The 25,929-nt window shown below is 43.6% G+C and overlaps 1 protein-coding gene across 18 annotated transcripts in view; it reads left to right on the top strand.

Annotated features, from left to right (window-relative positions):
* Window positions 1-25,929, top strand: part of LOC139578647 (receptor-type tyrosine-protein phosphatase F-like) — a 432,132-nt gene that overhangs the window by 395,903 nt on the left and 10,300 nt on the right. For 8 of the 18 annotated variants that reach the window (XM_071406531.1, XM_071406534.1, XM_071406535.1 and 5 more), the window contains 9 exons: window positions 1,610-1,621; window positions 6,488-6,600; window positions 11,510-11,542; window positions 13,557-13,654; window positions 21,334-21,457; window positions 21,978-22,153; window positions 24,281-24,400; window positions 24,602-24,756; window positions 25,582-25,867. In XM_071406531.1, the coding sequence (XP_071262632.1) occupies window positions 1,610-1,621; window positions 6,488-6,600; window positions 11,510-11,542; window positions 13,557-13,654; window positions 21,334-21,457; window positions 21,978-22,153; window positions 24,281-24,400; window positions 24,602-24,756; window positions 25,582-25,867 (1,117 nt within the window). The remainder of the gene's footprint in view (window positions 1-1,609; window positions 1,622-6,487; window positions 6,601-11,509; window positions 11,543-13,556; window positions 13,655-21,333; window positions 21,458-21,977; window positions 22,154-24,280; window positions 24,401-24,601; window positions 24,757-25,581; window positions 25,868-25,929) is intronic. The other 10 variants (XM_071406533.1, XM_071406545.1, XM_071406549.1 and 7 more) reach the window with 3 other exon arrangements.

Consider the following 25,929-nt stretch of genomic DNA (forward strand, 5'->3'; position numbering starts at 1 on the left):
AAATGGTTTGTTGAGATTGGTGTGGAAGAACTTGACTGGCCTGCATTCGTTAGATTTCAGTGGTTGCTCCATCAAGACAGATAGACATTCATCTAGCCTCAGCCTGAAGTCCTATAGGCTCTGTGAGACTCTCTCCTTGGAGTGGGCATTGATATGGGAGGTCTCTCAGTCAGGTAGCCTGTGGCCCTGCTCACCCAGAGTTGCCCCAGCCATGTTTTCTCTGCTCTCTTTGAATGTAGCTGTCCTTAGAGCTTCTAACTGAGCTAGCGTAAGAGAGAGAGGGAAGAACAGGGGATCCATATGCTTCTTCCGCTAATAATGACATCTCAGCTAGATAGCACACTGCTGGGATGGGACGAGCTGGTCCTCCTTTCTGTCTTCTTCTATCTGTTCAACTTTCTTCTCCTCTTTTGTCACCCTTCTCTCTTACTGTTTGTTCAGTCTTTGAGTTGCTGGGGTTGTGGTAGTGTAGCTCTCCTTACTTCTCAGACGCTTCAGCCCTGCTTGAACAAAAAAGGGAATCAGGTGCTTGACTTGATAATTAAAAAGGACTTAATCATTTAAAAAAGCATTCCAAAATGCTTGGTCTCACCTTAATTCTCCTCACTCTGGCAATCAGAAGGAGCCAGGCCTCAACTCGCTCTTACACAACAACCCAGGAAAGTAATGAGCTGAACTCAGCTGAACTAGTAATTCAAAGTATTTCTCTGTGGATAAGTCCAGACAAGGCTGACTTAGATGGAAGGAGGGTGGAGAATTTCTTCACAGCAAATGAGAAGAAATATTTTGAAGTGTCCCAATTTAACATGCCTATTTGACTGCATAGGCCTATAGCTCTCTGATGTCCATGCCAGGACACATAGCAACTTTTTATGACTTGGAAGTCATTTTGCTGGAATGGATTGTATTCAAATATAAATGAATGTAAACGCTACACAACACAATACAAGAGGCAGATCTATAGACATTTCAACAGTTGTAAAAGTATATGAGGTGAAACAGCTTATTATATAATAACCCCATCCTCATCTGTCCACACAATGATAACATAGTTGATACCGGGACGTTAGTTGCAGGATGCAGCCTACTGTATTTCCACTGAGCTAGTATAATATCTACCTCAAGTAACCTGAAGGAGCAGAGTGCACCATCATCAAGCCTGTCCAACTGCAGAGAATATAATTATCTCCTGAATGCCCCACATAGCAGATTTGTAGATCCTCCTCTTTTTAGTTTTCCAGCATATGTATCTTAAGAGAATGGGTTGTAAAGAAAAGAAACGGATATTTAAACACTTGTTGAAGATGATCACAGTGACAGGGATTGAGATCTGGGCCCCTGGAGGAAAAACTCATTTTCGAAAATGTCAGCGTTATTATCTGAATAAAACCGCAGGGCTGAGAGGTTGGAGGAGAGGGGGAGAGAGAGGGTGGGAGGGATGGATGGAAGGAAGGAGGGAGGGAGGTGTGAAGTAAAGAGCTTGTATTAGCCAGGTGCTGTTCCCCATCCACTGCTTCTATGCTTTAACCCTGTAATTTAATCCTCCTCCCTCTCTCTCACTCTCTGTTTTCTCCCTCGCTCACTTTCCCCCTGCTTTCTGTGGACGCAGCAAACAAGAAAGGTTAGTACTTCTCTCCTGTTTTACACCCTTACACCACTTTCCCCCCTCTCAACCCTGGCTTGGCTGTCAATCTGCAGCACACACTTCCTCTCCCATCCCCCTAAGGCATCAGCATGCTTCAGTTCAGCTGGCTGAACGAGTGTGCTTGCATAGTCCCTTAAAAAAGACCTTCGTTTGAAAAATAATACGTTTTTTCATCAAATTAAGACGTTTGGTGCAGTATTTCTAAAGTGAAAAAATGTGCATGAAACTGATTCGTCTCTCGTTGAATGACAAAAAAACACTTCATTGAAGAACCCCTGCTGTTGACCAATCACCGACTAATGGGAGTAGACTTCGGCTACTGACTTCGGCTTGCCTCAAACTTTTTGCTGTTGTGCCCGAACAACCGATAAAACCCTCACTGAGACACAAACTAACAAAAACGGCACAAAATGTAGTCACAATATAGGCTCAAACTGTTCCAAACTGTTACGGCTCGGAAGCATGTGGACGGATGCCTTTACTCCTCTATAAGATGTGCATTCTGGGTCAGGCTGCTCCACTCTGTTCTGTTCTGACTGATGCCTGATGTAGAGAGTCAGAGTGACAGACTGACATGCTCTTTGTTTCTCCTACACTGTCAAGATCACACATAGCGAGGTCCAGTACGCGATCGATTCTTTTTTACTACTCTTTCTACTGACTCGAAAGTCATGATTCGTTTTTCTGAGTTGACTCGTTCATTTTAGTCGTTCTTTTGACCTGCGAGCAGCAGGATTGATACACGCTCCTCCTCCTCCTCCGACTCAACGGCTCCGGAGTTGTGCTCTGACCAACAACTGTCTGTCATAATTACGCAAAAGAAAATGGATCATGCTGCAGGCAGCATAGAGAAGATAAATATATGTTAACTGATAATTGATCTCATGGTGCAAGAATGAATGCAATTCATTAATTATTGAATGTTATGATGGAATCGGCTTTGTAGAATCAAAACATGCACAGCCTCTGCTCAACAAACTTGAACTCGAGAACAAATCGTTTGGGGGGCTGCATTTCGCGAACCATATCGTGCTTATCACCCTCACGGCAGTCGAGCAATGCATTCCTCCAACAGTCGTTCACAATCTAGTCCAGATGTGGCCACAACTAGACCTTGTTTCAAATGTATAAAAACATAATCTTATTTGTATACCTAGCAATCAACAAATGTAGGCATACATTGTTTAAACAACAAGTCTCAGTCACAAATGACAGGTTCAATAAGCACACCACGGTGACTCTCAAGTTTTCAGTTCATCGTTCGCTTGTATGGGGTCCTGCGTCTTCTGGCCATTACTGACTCAAATTAACAAAATTAGTCTAAAGAATCGGTCTTTTGACTGAACTTCCCATCACTATCACACATCACACCTCTGTCTTGTTTCTTTGACTGGTGTGTTGTGTTTTTTCACAGGAGACAAGTCTGGCTCTTGACTGTTTGTGTGTCTGTGTGCATGTGTGTGTGTGTGTGTCCAAAACACACTTTGACTGGTGTGTTTGCGCGTGTGAGCATGCAAATGTGTGCATGCGTGTGTGGGCAATGTTTACAGGCAGCTTTGAGAAATTTCTTTGTGATCTCGTTGATCTGTTGAGCTACGTCTCTCTGAGAAATCATAGTCTGTGGTTTCTCCTTCGCCCCGTTCCCTCCACCACCACCCACTCACACCTGCAGCCCTGGCGCCTTGTAAGCTAAATGCAAAAGTTGGAGTTCAAATTACATGTTGTTTCCTAGGCAATAGTCAGAATAACAAAGCACCCTTTCCCACACTTCCTTATTTCATGCCTCCATGCTTTATTACGATCTCCATTACATTCCTCATCTCGCCGTCCATCTCCATGGCTGTGTCCCAAATGGCATCTTATTTTCTATATAGTGCAGCTCTATTGACCCGAGCCTTAAGGGCTTTCATCAAAGTAGTGCACTGCAGTTACAGTTGAAGTCGGAAGTTTAAAACTAGTTTTTCAACCTCTCCACACATTTCTTGTTTACAAACTATAGTTTTGGCAAGTCGGTTAGTACATCTACTTGGTGCATGACACAAGTAATCTTTCCAACAATTGTTTACAGACAGATTATTTCACTTATAATTCACTGTATCACAATTCCAGTGGGTCAGAAGTTTACATACACTAAGTTGACTGTGCCTTTAAACAGCTTGGGAAATTCCAGAAAATTATGGCTTTAGATGCTTCTGATAGGCTAATTAATATCATTTGAGTCAATTGGAGGTGTACCTGTGGATGTAATTCAAGGCCTACCTTCAAACTCAGTGCCTCTTTGCTTGACATCATGGGAAAATCTAAAGAAATCATCCAAGACCTCAGAAAAAAATTGTAGACCTCCACAAGTCTGGTTCATCCTTGGGAGCAATTTCCAAACGCCTGAAGGTACCACGTTCATCTGTTCAAACAATAGTACGCAAGTATAAACACCATGGGACCACGCAGCCGTCATACCGCTCAGGAAGGAGACGCGTTCTGTCTCCTAGAGATGAACGTACTTTGGTGCAAAAATCAATCGCCGAACAGCAAAGGACCTTGTGAAGATGCTGGAGGAAACAGGTACAAAAGTATCTATATCCACAGTAAAATGAGTCCTATATCGACATAACCTGAAAGGCCGCTCAGCAAGGAAGAAGCCACTGCTCCAGACCCGCCATCAATAAGCCTGACTACGGTTTTCAACTACACATGGGGACAAAGATTGTACTTTTTGGAGATATGTCCTCTGGTCTGATGAAACAAAAATAGAACTGTTTGGCCATAATGACCATCGTTATGTTTGGAGGAAAAAGGGGGATGCTTGCAAGCCGAAGAACACCATTCCAACCGTGAAACACGGGGGTGGCAGCATCATGTTGTGGGGGTGCTTTGCTGCAGGAGGGACTGGTCCACTTAAAAAAAAAAAAGGCATATATATTGAATGTGGATATATTGAGGCAACATCTCAAGACATCAGTCAGGAAGTTAAAGCTTGGTCGCAAATGGGTCTTCCAATTGGACAATGACCCCAAGCATACTTCCAAAGTTGTGGCAAAATGGCTTAAGGACAACAAAGTCAAGGTATTGGAGTGGCCATCACAAAGCCCTGACCTCAATCCTATAGAACATTTGTGGGCAGAACTGAAAAAGCGTGTGCGAGCAAGGAGGCCTACAAACCTGACTCAGTTACACCAGCTCTGTCAGGAGGAATGGGCCAAAATTCACCCAACTTGTTGTGGGAAGCTTTTGGAAGGCTACCCGAAACGTTTGACCCAAGTTAAAAAAATTAAAGGCAATGCTACCAAATACTAATTGAGTGTATGTAAACTTCTGACACACTGGGAATGTGATGAAAGAAATAAAAGCTTAAATAAATAATTCTCTCTACTATTATTCTGACATTTCACATTCTTAAAATGAAATGGTGATACTAACTGACCTAAGACAGGGAATTTTGTATAGGATTAAATGTCAGGAATTGTGAAAAACTGAGTATAAATGTATCTGGCTAAGGTGTATATAAACTTCCGACTTCAACTGTAAGTTTAGGGCTAGTAACATGACTGACACCTCTCATAGACAGCTTTGATAGCATGGCATCACTAATAGCTGCCCCTGAGAGAGAGTTAGGTGAGCGCAGCAGCACTCAGCGATGGAGGCTGCTGCACATGACATGTTAGTGTAATGTTAGCGCTACCCAGAGAAACGAACGCAGGCTTTAATGCATTTGCTTGGCAGCAGCTGTAACATGTCAACACTTAAGACCTCAGTTATCATGCTAGCGCTAGGAGACGTGTGTGGTGCATTGGGAATGGAGGAGATGTGCTCTCTCTGTTTCTCTCTCTCCCCTCTTCCTCCTCTCCTTCTCTTTCTTTCTCTCCTCTCTCTACTCCATCCCCCTTTCCCCTTCCCCAAGTCCCTCCCTCTCCCACTCCCCCCCTCCCTCTCTCCTTCCTTCCTTCCTTCCTTCCCTCCCTCCTTCTCTCTTTCTCTCCATCTCTGTAATTAGCCAGCCTTGCTAGTCTGTCACTGCAACTGATCCGTTAATTGCTCAGCCTGTTTGTTTTCACACATTCATATGGGGGAAATTAGAGGTTTTAATGAGCGTAAACCTAAAACTGTGTCACCACTTCCCCCCCAGCTGTGTAGACAGTAAATTGGGCCCTCCACACATAAACGGCCTCATCTGGGGAACCAACGAACACAGCCCGGCAGACAGTGTTATTTAACAGCAGCATACTCAAATTGCACCCTATTCCCTATATAGTGCATTACTTTTGACCAGAGCTGAGGGCTGTGGCTATGGTCAAAAGTAGTGCATTATATAGCGGGGATGGTGCAGTTTGGGACATAAAACAAATGTACTTATTTATGTGTACTGTATTTATATTTTGTATTCTGTATGTTGACTTTGTGTCTTGTCTGTCTTGTACATTTTCTATTACTGGAAGCACCTATTCATTAAGTCAATTTCCGGGTATGTGTAAATGTGATTCTGCGATTCTGATCTGACTCTGAAGAGTAGATGTGTGCCTCTGCTTCAGGAGGTTACAAATCTCAACAGAACTTTTAACTACCTGCAAATTGAGCATCGTCTTGGTATCCGGTATCTTCCACATCATTTCAGAAATAAACAGATGTCAGTCTTTGGGTTGGGTTCTGATGGGTAATCTGTATATGGGGTTGACCATCCCAAGGCAGCTGTATGGTTACATTCCAATGTCTAAAGGCCTTTTAGCATGCCACTTAGAATACATGCCAAATACATTACATTCTAAATAGTAGTGTGAATTTTGGAACAGAGTATATACTGTGTTTACAGCTCCTCTCATGGCCTCTCCTCCCTGCCTCTCTCCCCAGGAAACGAGCATCTCCCTCTGCCAAGGATGAACACTCTGCTGGGGTGAAGGACTCTCTGCTGGCCCACTCCTCTGACCCTGTGGAGATGAGACGACTTAACTACCAGACACAAGGTATAGACACACACAAACTCACCCACCCAGACACACTAGCAGACCAGACTGATCACTAAGACAAACACTGTGAATTCGGACGTTTGAAAAGGTCCTAAGAACGTCGATAGGCCTTTCTCGGCACTCACCCATAAAACACCGGGAGCAAACTCATGATTCTTGGAGTCGGAGCACACTGCTTAGACCACTGCGCTACCGCAGTTCACAATGTTCTAGCAAGCCGCGAGAATACTGTGAATACTGATAATACCTGATGGTAATAGTGCGTTGTTTTTCATTATTTTTGTTTTAAGCCTTCCTTAATAAAACATAGTCCTAACCTTAACCACTCGGAATTAACACAAAGTTAACCCTTTGAGTTGTTTCTGTTTTACCCCTGTAACCACACGGAATTAACCCTGTGACCATGCAGAATGAATGGGTCAAAAATAGACGTTCATCCATAATACGTTCAATTTCGAAGGGAAACTTTGAGATCTCGTTGAGCAGACAAACAACCCACACAGACGCACTTAAATTTAGCAACCATGGCCATACTTTCCACTTTGCCTACAGACAAATCTCTAACGAGGTTGCTTATAAAACCTGGCCTCTAGCCACCTCCACTGGTCACACTCCTACGCTTTGATAAATTCTGGTAAATGTGTAGATTTTTGTAACCACTTGGATAGGAGAAGCAATGTAGTGCAGCTCACAGGACAGCTTTGGAAGATGTAGTAGGAAAACCATCTGAATTCTCAGTTTATATGCAGCTAAATTAGATTCAGCTAAATTAGAACAATATCAGATGCTGGTTATCTCAAATTAAAGATAGTCAGCAAATAATTGAATGTCGACAATCATCGGTGGAATGTACCTGCTTTACTGTACAGCACATTCTCCAGTGTAATTTTTTTTTTTTAAATAAACACAGTGTTAAATCAACACTGAAAGTATTGAGTTTGTGGACCCATATAGACATCGGGAACAGTGTTAAATTAACACTGCTTAGTTTAAACCCTTATTGAAATATTTCCCAGAGTGCCTTATCTTTCAAATAAAAAAACACCCATGACTGTGTTTGTTAGTGACAGAGATATGCTTGTTGCATTCATCCATTTTCAGCCCTCCTGACTTCACCAAGTGATAAAAAATGTGTATTATATAACACAATACCGTACATATTTCATAAGGCCTTATTTTGAGGGCCTAGTATTACCCTAATAGAGTGACCTGAAACTCATATACATCGCTTTGAACCAAAACCACACCCATCATTATTATATTTCCCAACATGCTCTATTGCAGGTTGGTTTTTGGAATTGTTTGTTTCAGTATCTATGTTTGTGCATGTGCATTGATGCATTGTGGGGTCCCGAATGGTGCCGTGGTCTAAGACACTGCATCTCAGTGCTAGAGGTGTCACTACAGAGCCTGGTTCGATACAAGGCTGTATCACAACCGGTCATGACTGGGAGTCCCATAGGGCGGGGCACAATTGGCCCAGCGTTGTCCGGGTTAGGGTTTGGCCGGGGTAAGCCGTCATTGTAAATAAGATTTTGTTCTTAACTGACTTGCCTAGAAAAATAAAGATGGCATTTTTGGGGGGGGTTAGTTACATTTTTTGCACCCGTTACTGAAAAGTTTGGTCCAGTTTAAATGTCTTAGGTAGTCACCGCACAATGTTCCTAATCCTGGAAGTCATTCCGAATGCAGATGAATACAAATGCCAGATGTTGGATATCCTAAATCTGTCTCCTTCCAAAGGAATTACACATCACTTTGCAAACTGGCATAAAGTGACTTGCAGGTAGAATTGGAAAATAATGATACATTTCCCAGGTTTTCCAGAAATCCTGGTTGGAAGTTTCCTGGAAATGGAAGAAGGAAATCTGAAACCATTCAACCAGTCAATTTTGATAACCCTACTTCCTTCCTGGCCTGAGGTATGAACTGGGGTACAATGATGCACTTAAAAAGGTACAAAGGATGACCTTACAGAGTAACACTACAGTTACAGGTGTTTGTACCCCTTTAGGCACAAATCTAAACCTTTTGTTGTGTGTAATACAATGGGCTGAAACTTGTGGTTTACAGGCCACATAGGGCCTGCATGTCACATTTTGGTAACTTACAAGGTGATATGTATGTTCTATTGGAATCCAGCCAGTGTAGGGATATACAACTTTTGGAACCTGTTTTCAGAATGGGTTGGGAAGACTACGCTATGAGACTACCTAAAGCAGGGCTTTCCAACCCAGTTCCTGGAAAGCTACCATCCTATAGGTTTCCACACCAACCCTAATCTAGCATACCTGATTCTAATAATTAGCTGGTTGATAAACTAAACCAGGTTAGTTACAACTGGGGTTGGTTCGAAAACATACAGGAGGGTAGCTCTCCAGAAATGAGGTGGGCGAGACCTGAGCTAAAGCATCTAAACTGGAACAGCCATTTCAGTAACAGGTGCAATAATTCGAAGTAACATGTTGAATCAGTTTAGAAAATATTTGTAATTTTTATTTGAGTGGCATAATATTAATTAATTAATCCATGTACATGCACAAACAGATAATGAAACAAACCATTTTGAAAAATCAAACTGCAATAGAGCATACTGGGAAACATGTTAATGATTGTCATGGTTTTGGTTCGAAGTGATGTGTATGAGTTCCAGGCTCCTGTATTAGGGTAAAACCCGGCACTCAAAATAAAGCCTTATAAAATATGTATGGCATTGTGCTAAAGTGGCACTCCAGTCTCCTTTTCACATGATTTAACATCTGATTTACTTAACAAAAGGCACGTCTCAATAGGTGGTACAGGTAAGTCATGACATAGCACAAATGGGGTGGGTGGGCGCTTTCTCTTTTGTTCTCTATTGCTCTCTATTGTTCCTCACGCAAGGGGGGAGGCCGATGACATCACAATCCCATCAGACCAACTCCTTGAATGTGCTACTCCTTGAAGTTTTCAGTTGTGTCTAAAAAAAACTATTTTGCCTAAAACATAATTGTTGTACCCTTTCGTGTGTGGACATTACAGTATTTTATACTTGGGATATCTCTTTTCAACAGGAGAAGTTCAAAAATCACTGGAGGATGTCTTTAAAGATTTTCTTTAATAACGTATTCAATTAGGATCTCACTTGGTGAAGTCCATGGGACCAAAAATGGATAAATGCAGCAGTGATGTCTCTGTCAAAAACAAACACAGTCATGGGCGGTAACTACAATTTACTCGAAAGCTAAGGTATTCTGGGAAATACACTAAGCAGTGTGTTAATTTCACACTTTCTCTGTGTCATTTGCTTTTGTTTTTAACACTGGAGAATTTTCTGTGTGGATGTCATCATCTTGTCTTTGTTATATTGAAGGGTTGAGGATGAGAAGGATTGTAAGTTAACAAGGCCTAATGTATAGGATCATATCAATCTTGTAGTATTTGTAGTACTTGGGTTGAGGTGAAGTTGGTATACTCTATGCAAAGAGAGATACTGTAGTTGAGGATTGAAGGTACTATCTGTCGATCAACAACTCAAAGCGCTGGTTTTAGTCTGAGAGTCGAGATGTCCTCTCCCTCTAAACCTCAATTTATGACCTTGAGAAGCCTAAATGGTCTCTTATCATGCAGTAAAACTTCAATTAAACGCTGTCTCAAATAGCCGCTGTCCTTTTTAATAGCCGGGCAAATAAACGTATGTTTTAAATAAATGCTGGGTCTAAATTAATTGTTTGAGGTTGCCATTAAATAATAAAGTAATGACTCGAAGAAAGGATGGCAGTTTTTATCTCCAGTAAGAAATAGCTAGCCACTGGCTGCTAAAAGCGGAGAACTGCTAGATAACTGGCAAGCAGGGTCCTGGTCAAATGTCGTGCACTATATAGGGAATAAGGTGCCATTTGGGACACAGCCTCTGTGTCTCTTCTAATGGGCTGCAATGACCCAGCTTGCTAATTAACCGTTGGAAGCAGCGTTGAACTCGAATTAAGCCCACATAATCACTCTCCCTTTCTTTCTGTGTTTCCTCCTCTCCTCTCTCTCCAGCACTTTCTTCCTGTGCGCTCTCTCGCCCTCTGTCTCGCTTTCTCACTCTGTCTTTTGCTGTCGCTCTTTCTTACTCTATGCCATTGCTCCCTCTCTCTCTCTCTAACCCTTCATCTCATCTCTCCCCCCCCCCCCCCATTCCTCTTTTCATCTCTTTCAAACCATCCCTCTACCCTCCATCCCTCCACGCTGGGGTGTTTTGAAGCTAGATCCTTCACAGGGATCGTCTTTAGTATTTGTTCTAGTAATGTGCTATTAGATGGCAGCTTGTGGGTCTCTAGCAGTGGGGGACCTGTCTGATGTTGTTTACACAAATAGAGGCAGGTATGTTGTTGACTAGGTTGCCTCGTACCTTGTGTGTCCTTCGTGAGCAACAATGAAGAACAGTGCTAGACAGCAGGCTTGTCCTAATAGCTCAGTTCTTTACTATCGATGCCTCTGTTGCATACTTAAGCACTCTATGATACTTTAATATAGGGTGGTAGTACATACAGTATAGTCTAAGTCGTATGTCTAAGACAGTTATGTGTCAGGGTACGTTTGGACTGTCATGGTAGCCCGGAACCAATATCATGAGGTGAAATCGAACAGTTCAATTTGGATCCAGGCTATTGTCATGGATGGAGACCGCCTGGAATTCTATCATTCCTCTCAGTTTCAGTTTCAGCCTAACAAACTGACTCTCTTCAGATGTACAGACATTTACACAACCAGGCTTTCTGAAAACCTTGGTGCTCTTTCTCTATCCCCCTTTATCTCTCTCCTAATCCTTCTTTACCCTCTTCTCCCCTCCTTTTCCTCTCTTCCCCCTTTAACATGAATGATCCCTCTGGTATTGGCTGTTGAGTATGACACACCGACCTCCCCCATCTTCTCCCCACAGGTTCCAGTGCCCTCAGTTGTCCGAACACTCCAAGTTAGTTTTCATTCCTCCTGTGTTTTCTACCTATTTAAGCATATCCTCTTTCTTTCTCTCTCTCTCTCTCTCTCTCTCTCTCTCTCTCTCTCTCTCTCTCTCTCTCTCTCTCTCTCTCTCTCTCTCTCTCTCTCTCTCTGATCTCTCTCTCTCTCTCTCTGATCTCTCTCTCTCTCTCTGATCTCTCTCTCTGTGATCTCGCTCTCTCTCTGATCTCTCTCTCTCTCTCTCTCTCTGATCTCTGAGTCACTCTGCATCAGTTCTCTCAGTAGCACAATCACAGCTCAGACTGTGCTTCAGGGGGAGTTGGGATATGCAAAAAAAACACATTTCCAATTCACACATGTACATGTGTGGATTATATGTATGTGTAAATTGGATTTTTTTTTTTTTTTTTTTGCATATCTCAACTCCCCCCGAGGCACAGTTTGAGCTGTAATAGGACAAATATAACTACCCATCAATGACTTATTAGTGTTAGAACTGATCCTGATCTGTATATACAGTAGTTAGTTTATGTAGTCAGTGACTGTTGCACCAAAACTGACAGCAAGTGTTGTGATGGTGCTACTTTGGGAGCTGAGGTGGAACACCCCCCTCCCCCTCCTCCAAGAACACCCTCTCTATTCATCCTCCACCACTGATTTCTGTATGTCACCCACTAAGGCCATCTCATCTCGGCTCCATGCTAGCTGCACCTTCTCTGTGAACGTCTGATTTGTAGCTCAGTCGGCAGGATCCTCCCGCCCCCTTTCCACTGCACTCCCACCCCCCTCATCCCCACTAGCTGTGTCACTTCCTTTCCACAGGCTGGCCTCAGAACTGCTACCTGTCACCGCTGGCTGAGAACTATTCACAGTGTTTGATTGGATGATTGGATGGCTGTTTGTGGGAGGTCAGGGGTTATAGGAGAGAGTCAGGGTTTAGAGGTCAGAGCTTAGGGTCTTTAATAATAAGCCAATGAGATAAAAATGCAGTTATATACATAGAGCCTCTATTGACAATGATATCATTCATTTATTATTTGAATCAATATTATATGTTTGAGACATATGTGTCTGTGTTTGTTGTTTATTGGTGTCTATGTCTCGGTCTTTCCTGTCATTTTGGAGGATAATCCATTCGGTATTGCTTTGAGGACAAGCCGAGATGAAAGATTGTTCCTGCATCAATAGCTATATCACCTGGTAGCAAATGTATATGGTATATTTTCTAAAGTATTGTTTTGCTTTGTGACAATATCATTACTAATGTATTACGATGTTGGTCTTATGTAGCTATAGCAAGGGATAGGTTTCACCTACCACTTCATGGAAAAATGGAGTGACCTGTTGTTAAAGCATGATGCTCTGAACATCCTCCTGATCTCTCTCTCTCTCTCTCTCTCTCTCTCTCTCTCTCTCTCTCTCTCTCTCTCTCTCTCTCTCTCTCTCTCTCTCTCTCTCTCTCTCTCTCTCTCTCTCTCTCTCTCTCTCTCTCTCTCTCTCTCTCTCTCTCTCTCTCTCTCTCTACACTTCTTTCCATATCACCACTCTCAATGAGCTCTGTGCTTTGTCATCACACTTGCATCAGTTCACTGGTTGCATATCTCACATTCAGTGTGTGTATGTCTGTTGTGTGCATGAATGTGTGCAGGTTAGCTTTTTCGTCATGAATCTTGTTCTGGAGGCAGCTCTGCAGAACGGTCACTAGCTTGCACAGCCACAAAGTCATAACATCTGATTTTAAACATAACACTAACCTTAACCACACTGCTAACCCTAACCTTAAATTAAGAACAAAAAGCACATTTTGTTTTCATAAATGTTTACAATATAGCCAATTTTGACATTACAGCTGGCACATCTAGCAGAAATCGCTCAGTTCTGCCTCCAGGACCACTCTCATCCCAATAAACGGCAACCTGCTGCAAGTGTGTGTGCGTCCATCACAGTGTGTTTTACGTTTCATCCATAGCTGAAGGAAAGTTGTATGTACTGCTGTAAATAGGTAACATTCTTCCTCTCTCCTTCAGGGATGATGGAGCACCCTCTCATCTCCACAGCTGATCTGTCTGACCACATCGAGCGACTCAAGGCCAACGACGGACTCCGCTTCTCACAGGAGTATGAGGTAACTACCCCTGCTCTGCTCTGCCCTGCTGACCACCACTGGCTGTCTACAACTCAGTTCGCTCATATACTGTAGTCTCTAGATCTATAGTCTCTCTCAAAAGATTAGCTTGACACTTTGATTAGGGCTCACACACTGCCCTGCAACCACTGGCTGTCTTTATCACTACACTCTTAGAAAAAAAAGGTGCTATTTAGAAACTAAAAGGGTTCTTTGGCTGTCCCCATAACCCTTTGAAGAAGATTTTTTGCAGGTAGAACCCTTTCGTGGTCAATGACACAGTCGATGACGTGGCACGCAACCATTGGTTGATGCATAGAATGTCTCGGCAGGGGAACGCAACGCAACCATTGGGTGGATTCTATTATGCTGAGCCAGTGAGATGTTTTGCTCAACAAGCAGACCTGAGTGGGCCTTCCCCAATCAGAAAATATTTAGGGGTGTCTCTATGGTGTCTTTATGTCTCTGCCTCGAATTTCTTCACTCTTGTTAGCTAGTGATAGCTAAGATTATCTATTATATTGACAAGATGTTCAAGTAACCACTCTAACAATGAAAATACATGTCCTCAAACATGGAAGGCAGGCAGCAGGAGACGAGATCAGGTGGGACCATTCTAGCCAGTGAGAGAGCAGATACGTGTGTGAACAACAGGCACAACTAAGTTGCAGAATGGCACGTGTGTCCACTTATAAGAGTGCATTTGTAACAACCTAGACATTATGCTATTTGATCAAATAAGCGTCATGTAATTTGACACTCTCATAGACTTCCATGCAAAAAGATCTGCTTATCTGGCAGGGGCAGATTGTGGACAGAGGTTATCCTCTCGCTTCACCTCTTCCTCTCTGGTGATAGCTAGGGATAGTGATGCACAAGCTAGGTCTATTTGAAACATTGCTCATCTACACACACACACTTTGTTCTGCCATTTGGAATAGAGCGTGAGTCTGTGATTGGCCTCTAACACACACATTTGTATAATTCTAATACAGTCATGACCACTCAAAGTGTAGTAGTCGTCAGAGTACCGTGAGTGTCTTTAATAGGTTATGCATACTGTTTAAATGATGTTTCAGTGGTGAGGGTTGGGATAGAAGCCCAGACTATGTCAACTGTTGTCATTTTAAAGGGTGAACTAAGCAATTAGGTAGAATTATGCAAATAGCTAATAAAAAGTCTGAGCTAAAATTCTCACTCTGGTTTGTATGGGCAACACATACACCTTTCTTCTTAATTGCCTACGATTAGTGATTCATGATCACTGCCAGCTACTGAGTGGTGAGTGCTGCCTTGCGCCAGTCCAAGTCTCTCCCTGCCTGCGCTGTATTCAGACAGGTGAAAACAATGGCAGTTGTTAGTTGATTGTGCCTTACTCTGTTTGGCACATGCTGTCCAACTCAAACGTTTCCTCAGTAGTGGGGACTGATGCCTTTTGCTGACACAGAGGAAGGAAGCAACACCATATGTTCAGGGAGCGTCGATTCACGCAGAGATGACACATTTAGGATTGGGAATTTGCAAACAATTTATGAGAGGGCTTGGCTGGTAATGTACGCTGGGGAGTGACAACAGGTATTAATCAGGCTGTTCACCAGACACAATCACCTCCTAATGTGCCTCGCTAGATTAGGATATCATCGAGAAAAGAATGGGAGACGCTTTTTGAATACCACTGCTGCTGCATCATTCAGTTATAGCAAATGATAGGTCTGTTTAACATGTCTTGTGCGTTCGATTCACTGCATTGCCTGTGTGGCTGTTTTTCCCTCGGTGGATCTGTAGACAGGTTCCATAAACAACAACAAGCGCACACAACCATGCACACAGTAAGACTTTTCTGTAATTTCAACAGTAAAAGACTGTAGAACGCACAATAAAATACCTTAAATGTATTTTACAGATTTAATGATTGTGCATTGTAGGAAAATGTTGTGGGCTGGGAAAGAGTCTATGGCTTATTAACATATTTAAGACTTGCATTTGAGGATATATTTGTTGCACCCTTGAGTGAGAATGCTGCATCCACACAAAATACAGAAATATTCTGTACTTTAGGAAGCTTGAACCCCCCTTCTCCCACTTTGTTATTATGTAGAATTAAGTAGAATTATGCAAATAGCTAGTAAAAAGTCTGAGCTAAAATTCTCACTCTGGTTAATATGGGCAACACATACACACACGCGCGCGCACACACACACACACACACACACACACACACACACACACACACACACACACACACACACACACACACACACACACACACACACACACACACACACACACACACACACACACACACACACACACACACACACACACACACACACACACACACACACACACCTTTCTTCATATGCCTACAATGAGTGATTAATGATCACTGCCTGCTACTGAGTGGTGAGTGCTGCCTTGCACTAGTCCAAGACTCTCACTAAGGAATCCTTCATTCTCCTTGCCTGAGCTGTATTCAGACAGGTGAAAACAATTACAGTTGTTAGTTGATTGTGCCTTACTCTGTTTGGCACATGCTGTCCAACTCAAACATTTCCTCAGTAGTGGGGACTGATGCCTTTTGCTGACACAGAGGAAGGAAGCAACACCATATGTTCAGGGAGCGTCGATTCACGCAGAGATGACACATTTAGGATTGGGACTTTGCAAACAATTTATGAGAGGGCTTGGCTGGTAATGTACGCTGGGGAGTGACAACAGGTATTAATCAGGCTGTTCACCAGACACAATCACCTCCTAATGTGCCTCGCTAGATTAGGATATCATCTGAAAAAGAATGGGAAATGCTTTTTTTCAGTTATAGCAAACGATAGGTCTGTTTAACATGTCTAGTGCGTTCGATCTACTGCATAGCCCATGTGTCTGTTTTTCCCTCGGTGGATGTGTAGACAGCTGACATAAATTACAATACGCTTACGCGCTGACACACACACACACACACACACACACTATGGCTGACAGTGTCTGGCCCAGTGGTTGAAAGACATTGTTTGCTGTATTTAGCAGACTTATGTAATTTCAACAGTAAATTACTGTAGAATGCACAGTAAAATACTTTTTTTTTTTACAGCACACTAAGACTTTTCTTTCATTTCAACAGTAAAACACTGTAGAATGCACAGTAAAATACCTTAAACGTGTATTACAGAATTAATGATGGTGTATTGTGGGAAAATGTTGTGGGCTGCGAAAGAGTCTCTGGGACATTAACATATTTTAAGGCGTGCCTTGTAAGAGGCTATATTTGGTGCACCCGTGAGTGAGAATGCTGTAACCGCACAGAATACACCTAATATATACAGTATTTTAAGAATTTTAGAAACCTTGTCCTGAAAATCTACAGTATATTACTGGCCAAATGTTGCCAGAAATTTTACTGTAATTCAGAGTACAGTACCATACTGCATTTTTGGAGCGCCAAAAGCGTTTTAAACATGAGTGGGAGTATGATATTGTTTCTGACTCATTAACATATTTTGAGGTTTGTCTTGTAAGAGACTATATATGTGTTTCACCCTTTAGTGAGAATGCTGTACAAAATTAACTGATATGTGGTAGTAGTTCTGTAAGAACTTAATTTATCTAGGGAACAGATCAGAGTGGGAGCAAGTCTCAAACCCTTAATGGTTGAGTGGCTAGCCATGTCATTTTCATCTGTTTTGCCATGTAATCACTATGAGTTTAGTAGTGATGGGAAACCAAGGCTTTCTGATGGCTTCGGTGCTTTCATCAAATTGTGCAAAAAACGGTTAAATACTCTGAGATTCATTATCTGTTCACATTGCACATTAGTGACATCTGCTGGTCAGAAATAAATAGCAGCGTGCGTAAGTCGTTGGCTTTAGTAGCCTATAATCAGTTGGAATACCAGGTTTGCATCTTACATCATGCTTCCATTTTTTTGCCTTCAAGTTGCCTCTTTTTCAAAAACTGAATCTATTGCATTATTTAGGATGCTTAATACAGAAGCTTATACTAAATAATGCAAATTATTTTAACAGAAATGCAGAAAGAACAATTTTCTAAATAGTGTGCCTTCAACAGGACTCAAACGCATACCCCCACATCAGTGAATGTTCCATTGTTCCCTACTCTACCTGCTAAGCTACCGGTCAGGTAAAAATAATTGTACAAAATCATAACTATATGTAAGTATAGTGTCCAGTCAGTGTTTGAAAGTAGCTTGGAATCGAAAAAACCACCGGAACCAGGGTGAAATCAGTGGGATCTCGCATTTTGCAACACATGGTTTGAAAAAGTACGTGATCAAACTAAGCTTCGTACGTCATTGATGACGCACTTCTGATAAAATGATACACGCATCGGCACACTGCTTCGAAGTTAGCTTCTTAGCGATTTCAACTCATGCCTCAGAGCTCTGGTATCAAGCATAACATCACTACAGGTTGGAATCCTTTGTTAACAGTTACAGAAACATTTTTACTTGCTGTAATGACAAGAGCACCCGCTAAATGACCAAAATGTACATGTTTAAATGAAAACTTGCAAAGAACACTGGGTAATATGGCACTGGGTATTTACAGTAATATGCTGTAATTGTAATTGGTACTGTTAATTAAATTACAGTAACATTTTTGGTTCCATAAAAAGGTTTACAGTAGCTGTACTGTAAAATTAATTACAGTAACTTACTGGCCAATTGCTGCCAGTAAGTTTCTGTACATTTTACAATAAATGTTTGACAAAAATAACATCACATCCAGGCCCTCAGGGAATCAGAGGCGTATTCTGGAGTCGGGAGACAGGTGCATCTCTCTCAGGTTGCGTCTCAAATGGTACCTTATTGTGGGCCATGGTCCAAAAATGTGCACTGAATATGGAATAGGGTCCCATTTGTGGTGCATGCTCTGTTGTGTCTATGATAAATACAGCGAACAATGTCTTTCAGCCACTCGGCCAAACACTGTCAGCCATAGTGTGTGTGTGTGTGTGTGTGTGTGTGTGTGTGTGTGTGTGTGTGTGTGTGTGTGTGTGTGTGTGTGTGTGTGTGTGTGTGTGTGTGTGTGTGTGTGTGTGTGTGTGTGTGTGTGTGTGTGTGTGTGCGCCACGACTTCCGCCGAAGTCGTCTCCTCTCCTTGTTCGGGCGGCGTTCAGCGGTCGACGTCACCGGCTTTCTAGCCACCGCCGCTCCATTTTTCATGTATCCATTTGTTTTGTCTTGTTCCCTGCACACCTGGTTTTCATTCCCCAATCAAATCATACGTATTTATTCCTCTGTTCACCATCATGTCTGTGTGTAGGATTGTTTGTGTTATGTGTATTTTGATATTGTGGATATTGTTATGCGCATTACTTTATGTCTATGTTCCCTGTTTTGGGCACATTTTATGTTACTTTGTGCTGTTATATGACCGGAATAAAAAGTGCGCCTGTAAACTACACTCTGCTCTCCTGCACCTGACTTCGCCTCCAATACACACTCCTAACAGTGTGTGTGTGTGTGTGTTTGTGTAAGCATGTTTGTACTGTATCGGTGCACGTGTGGGTGGTGTGTTTGTGCATGTTAGCAGGGAAATAGCTAATTATGATCCTGCAATATATTATCACCCTCCTTAGAGAAGCTGTTAAAATAAAACATGTATTTGTTATGTACACAGAATAGTACACCTTGCTACCTGTGTAGCTAACTGAAGCAGCAATATAGAAGTATGTTAAGCATCACAAAAGACACCATATAAGTAGTACCCTATTCATTATGTAGTGCACTACTTTTGACCAGGGTCCGTAGTGCTCTAGTCAAAGCTAGTGCACTATAAATGGAATAATATTGTGCCATTTGGGCCACAGTCAGTTACTGTATGAAGTGTCTTGACAGGATTTGATATCAGCTGAAATACAGGAGCTATTCTTGAAGCATCACCGTGCAGCTTGTGGAACACACACACACACACACACACACACACACACACACACACACACACACACACACACACACACACACACACACACACACACACACACACACACACACACACACACACATACACACACATACACACACACACACAGCTAGTGGAAAACAAGCTAAGGGCTCTTCAAATGTCAAAGTCAATTTTCCCCGCCTATGTAAATTCAGCCTCTTGTGCCAAACGTTAGCATGGTATCTCTGCCTCACGGAGGTACACATGGTGGCGGCCCTCTGGGCTTTTGTCTTTTTATCGTTCTGTTTTGTGGGTGCCTGTTTTTGTTTCTGAGAGGGATGGAAATGCGGCGGTGTCGGCAAGAGAGCGTGATTGCAGTGGCATCCACGGTAACTGATATTCACATCCACTGGGCGCATTAGCAATAATGTGTGTTGTTTGTCAGAGCAACGCAGCAAAAGCTTTACCTAACAGGCTGTTAAATAAGATGTGCGCTCAACCTCTCTCACAATTGTCATTGATATGAGCAGACAGACGGGGCCCACATGCCTTCTCAGCCAGCCAATCAGTCAAGAGGAAACAACCAGAATGTGCAGCCTTTTTCTTTGTGTGTGTGTGTGTGTGTGTGTGTGTGTGTGTGTGTGTGTGTGTGTGTGTGTGTGTGTGTGTGTGTGTGTGTGTGTGTGTGTGTGTGTGTGTGTGTGTGTGTGTGTGTGTGTGTGTGTGTGTGGAAGAGAGAGACAGAGAGAGGGAGCGGGAGAGGAGGGAGAGTAGAGGGAGAAAGAGGGCAAGACAGAGAGGGAAAAATAGAGAGACAGAGAGAGAGAGGCGAGACAGTGAAGTGGTTGGGGGAGAGAGTACGTATTTGTTTTTCAGTATGATGTGAGATCAGTGATCAGAACAGAATGGTCAATAATGAATAACAATGTAGTGTCTGTCATTATTTAGTTGGACCAGAGCCTTTGTCCAGTGCCAGGGATCGATACAGGGCTCAGATGAATCATCAACCTGCGCCGCCGTGGCTAACCTATGCCCTGCCTGCCATATGTTCCGCTCTCCCTCACTGTGTCACATACTGTAGTATAGACTATTTGTACTGTACTCTATACTACATTGTTCCACCAGTAAACATTGTTTCAACTTCTTTCAATGGTCTCTGGACAGCCTCCTCGTTTTTCTTCCTTATTTGAGGATACAGTAGTAATATCTGATTTGTACTAGCTTGTTATAGCGTATATATTTCCTATTTCCTAGGTTTGGGGTTCGGCCACAGTATTTTAATTCATCCTGAGTGTTCTCCCCTCTCTGTGGAAGGGCTTGGAGGTCGTGACCTCAGGTTGGGTAGATTCAGGAACGCTGACAGAGGTTGTTTCTGCTCTGTTCACCTCCATGACTTCTTGATTTCATCAGCACAGCTCTCCTTGGCCATTAGGTGGCCCAGAGATGGTAAAGCCACGACCGAGAGGTGATTTTATGACTACAAACAGCCCGGGGGGGAAGGCAGAGTGCTGTGGGATCACATAGGGCTGCTTTTATTACAGAACAGACATTGAAAAGGATGGGGAATGAGTTCTGGTGCCTCCATCATCTTTTAGAATTAAACATACTTTCCTCACAAAACACTGCAAGGCTATTGAGTTTTGAGAAATATGACAGGAGAAATTACAATACGTCTCTTCTTCCTCCTCAATTTCTCTCTCCTTCCCCCTATCCTTCTTTCTCCCCTTCTCTCTCTCTCCCTTCTTCTCTCTCCCACTCCACCCCCCCTCCCCTCATCAGTCTGTAGACCCTGGCCAGCAGTTCACGTGGGAAAACTCTAACCTGGAAGTTAACAAGCCAAAGAACCGCTATGCAAATGTCATCGCCTACGACCACTCCAGGGTCATCCTCACCTCCATCGACGGTATGTTTGGTGGATTTGTTGTTGTTGTGAAGTGTTTTCGAGATTTATTTCGCTTTTTAATAACTGGATGTGGGGAGGTAATGTGTTATGAAATAAGTGAGCACCTCTCAATAAAGTTTTTTTTAGGTCATGTTTTGCTTTTTAGGGAGGGGTGGTGGGAGGTATTGTGATGGTATTAACTAAGTGAGGCTGTCTCAAAGAATATCCAAAGCCAAGTATGTAGACAGTAAGCTCCTACCCACTGCAAAGACATGTCACAACAATATATCTCTCAACCCAATCCCCAGGTGTGACAATGCTTCTCCCTCACTTACTGTCCGTCTGTCTCAGTTTGGAGTCAGTCAGTGATATAAATGTCATTGCATCCTACGGGTTGTGGATGTGTCTTTCTTCTCTAATGTGTCGTGCTGTGTGGGGCTGTTTCAAGCTGTGGAGGGTCAAAATAAGTGCACTTTATAGGGAGCCATTTGGGACGCAGACCGAATGTTTCCTAACACTGCCTTCCTTCACCGTGCTACAGGAGTGCCAGGTAGCGACTACATCAACGCTAACTACATAGACGGCTACAGGAAGCAGAACGACTACATCGCTACACAGGGCCCACTTCCTGAAACCCTGAGTGACTTCTGGAGGATGGTGTGGGAGCAGAGGACCAACACTATCGTCATGATGACCAGACTGGAGGAGAAGTCACGGGTGAGTGACTGAACACGCACACACTGTCTCAGCATTACATTTTAGTCATTTAGGAGACGCTTTTATACCGAGCAATTAGGGTGAAGTGCCTTGCTCAAGGGTATATCAACAGATTTTTCACCTTGTCGTCTCTGGGAATCGAACCAGCGACCTACCGGTTACTGGCCCAACATTCTGAAACGCCAGGCTACCTGCTGACACACGCGCGCACACACACACACACACAATGTCTCAGGACACACACACACAATCCCTCCCCCCCACACATGTCCTGACCATTGATTCACCCTCTGCTGTCATTGACCCTGCACTCACAGACTGTAACAGTCCCAGTAGTCTCACCCTGGCTCTCTAATGGACAGAAGGTGTGAGCGTCGACTGTTAGGTGGCAAAACCCTAATCGAGGTATTTGAATAGACTCTGTAAATAACTGACACTTTGACTGCATGATGGCAGCAAGACAGATGGAAGGGTGTCACGCACACACACACTCACACACTCACACCAACACACACCTACTTTCTCTAGCAGGATTAATAACTCTGTACCTAAAGGTCATCCCATAGTGTCACAGCTTCCTGCCAAACTTAACATCACACCTGTCTCTCTGGCCCCATGAAGGGTCAACTCATCATTCAATTACCTTTCACCTTTGAATCTTGGCCCCTGTGTGTCATCATCATCACAGCAAGGTGTCTGCTGGTAATATCCCAACCCCACCGCTGTGTCCTCTGATAACCTCCATTTTCACCGGTTTTGTCTAGAATGAATACAGCTTTTGTCAGAATTGACTTTCGTAGCAGATTTAGGAGAATTTATGCAGCAGGTTAGGAGAATTAACATAGCAGGTTAGGAGAATTAGGTTAAGATTAGGAAAAGGTTTAGGCTTACCTATAATGCTAAATAATTAAACGTTTTACGTCAATTTAACAAAAGCTGTAGCCATCTAGACATGATAATGTTCACCCCTTACTATCAGTCTCACTAGATAGGAAATGAACGGGAGGGGAGGACCTGAAAGAGAACACACCACAGGAATTTATGTGACTGTCCGTAGCGACTGACATGGGGATGGCCGGGACACAGTGACACCCCCTTCACTATGAACAACCAGAGCACAGTACCAACCTCCAGTAATTTTAGGGACAGCAGCCATTTCCAACTGGCACTAGTCTGGGTGGATGTTGGGAAATGTTCCTGTAAAACAGATCAACATAAAACACCAGTAAAATGGAAAAAAAAATATATATTATCTGTGTACATGGTCTGTGTTTGTAAGAAATGTACCAGTTAGCTCTTGACTGTGTGTGTTTGGGATGTTCATTGGAATGTATCCAGGTGGTGACCCTACTGGCCACCAGACTGTCCAATCAAAATGCCCCCTCACAATGCTCTGACCAATGACCCTGGAGCACCAGGCTGCTGTACAATCACAAAGCCCTGACCAATGGCCCTTTGGCATAGAGGTCTGGAGGAGAAGAGAGGCACCAGTCATGCTGGCTAGGGTCCTTGGGCCTAGATTCCCCTAGAGATGAGCCCCTGAACCCCAGCTGGCAATCTCTTTCTGCTTTCACTCTCTCCCCTTTTTCTCTCTCCTCTCCCTCTATCCCTCTCTCTCCCTCCAGGACATGGATGACACAGTGGAGCAGAAGCAGTTCAAGCTGTCATCCTTCGCTTAGCCTCAGTCCCTCTCCCATAACACTAACCCTCTCAGTCCCTGTCCTATAACACTGACCCTCTCAGTCCCTGTCCCATTTCACCAAAACACTAGGCCCCTTAGGCAGCTTTAGTCCCTGTCCTATCAACCTACTGTAACTCTGTGACAATGCTCTTAGGCTAAAGCTATGCTTAGAGATATTCATTGTTCAGTGTGTGCGAGTGGAAGTCTCTCCTCTCTTCCTCCATCCCTCTCATCCTCCAGGACAGGGGAAATTAAACAGTGGAGCAGAAGCAGCTCAAGCTGTTCTCTTTAGATCATCCCCAGTCCCTTACTGTCCCATTTCCCGAACACTAGCCCCTTCTCTCACCCCTAGTCCTTAACACTGTCCCTTTACTGTAACCACAGTGGCAGTAACACTATTCTACACTAAGGCTGAACTTCATTGTTCTTTGCCTGTGTGTGTATAGGTGAAGTGTGACCAGTACTGGCCCAGTCGGGGTACAGAGACCTATGGGATGATCCAGGTGACCATGTTGGACACTGTGGAGCTGGCTACCTATAGCGTACGCACCTTCACCCTCTATAAGGTAAGAGCCATACATGTAGAGGTATAGAGTGACCAGCTCTTGACCAGCTGGAGGGCAATGATCCCGGAATGTTTTCTCGAGCTTTTATCAAAGCTCTTGCTAGCTAACTCGGTGTTGTAAATATAAATGTTTGTCATAGAGACTACCCAGAATGTGGCCACCAGTGTGCGTTTGTGGTGTTCTGATACGTTGCTCTACCAGAATGGCTCCAGTGAGAAGAGAGAGGTTCGTCAGTTCCAGTTCATGGCCTGGCCGGACCATGGAGTGCCTGAGTACCCCACCCCCACCCTGGCCTTTCTGCGCAGGGTCAAGGCCTGCAACCCCACAGATGCAGGGCCCATGGTGGTCCACTGCAGGTAACCCCCATCTCAGACACATCTCCTTCACTGCAAACATCTGGAATGATGCAATAAAACTGCCCGGAACAGGGTACACTGAAGTTGCGCTGTTGAGGCTCTTTCCACTGGTGGAAATAAGCCTAAGCCAGAACCATCTCACAGATATGTGACTTTTCCCACACAAAAGCCACACACATTCACATGCACACACACACACGCACGCACGCACGCACGCACGCACGCACGCACGCACACACACACACACACACACACACACACACACACACACACACACACACACACACACACACACACACACACACACACACACACACACACACACACACACACACACACACACACACACACACGCATACCGACACAACACAAACATACACATTACACACACACACACTTTTACACACATAATTTGCTGCTGTTATTTATTTGACTCTTATTGTTATCTATCCTGATGCCTAGTCACTTTACCCTTCCTTCATTTACATATCTACCTCAAATACCTTGTACCTCTGCACGTTGATCTGGTACTGGCACTCCCTGTATACTGCATTAGCTCCATTCTTGTGTATTTATTTCGTTCCTCGTGTTACTATTTGATTTGTATTATTATTTTCATTATTTTGAAACTCTGCATCGTTGGGAAGGGATCATAAGCGAGCAGTTCACCGTAAAGTCTACACCAGTTGTATTCGGCGAATGTGACACATTCTTTTTCATTTCATCTGTTCCTGTCAGTGTACTGTACATGGCTCTGTAGTTACAGTTTCCTGTCTGTGTACCATACATGGCTCTATAGTTACAGTGCTCTGTCCGTCCCCACAGTGCTGGTGTAGGGCGGACCGGTTGCTTCATCGTGATCGAAGCCATGCTGGAGCGTATGAAGCATGAGAAGTCTGTGGATATCTACGGCCATGTGACGTGTATGAGAGCTCAGCGGAACTACATGGTGCAGACGGAGGACCAGTACATCTTCATCCACGAGGCCCTGCTAGAGGCAGCCACCTGCGGTAACACAGAGGTCCCTGCACGCAACCTGTACGCGCACATCCAGAAACTCACCCAGGTCACGCCCGGAGGCACCGTTTCCACCATGGAGCTAGAGTTCAAGGTAGAGTAACAAGACATGGAGTTTGAGAATAAGGTAACAGCCCTGCTTTGTAGCCTGGTCCC

Source organism: Salvelinus alpinus, chromosome 6 (assembly GCF_045679555.1).
Source record: "Salvelinus alpinus chromosome 6, SLU_Salpinus.1, whole genome shotgun sequence".
Taxonomy (NCBI): Eukaryota; Metazoa; Chordata; class Actinopteri; order Salmoniformes; family Salmonidae; genus Salvelinus; species Salvelinus alpinus.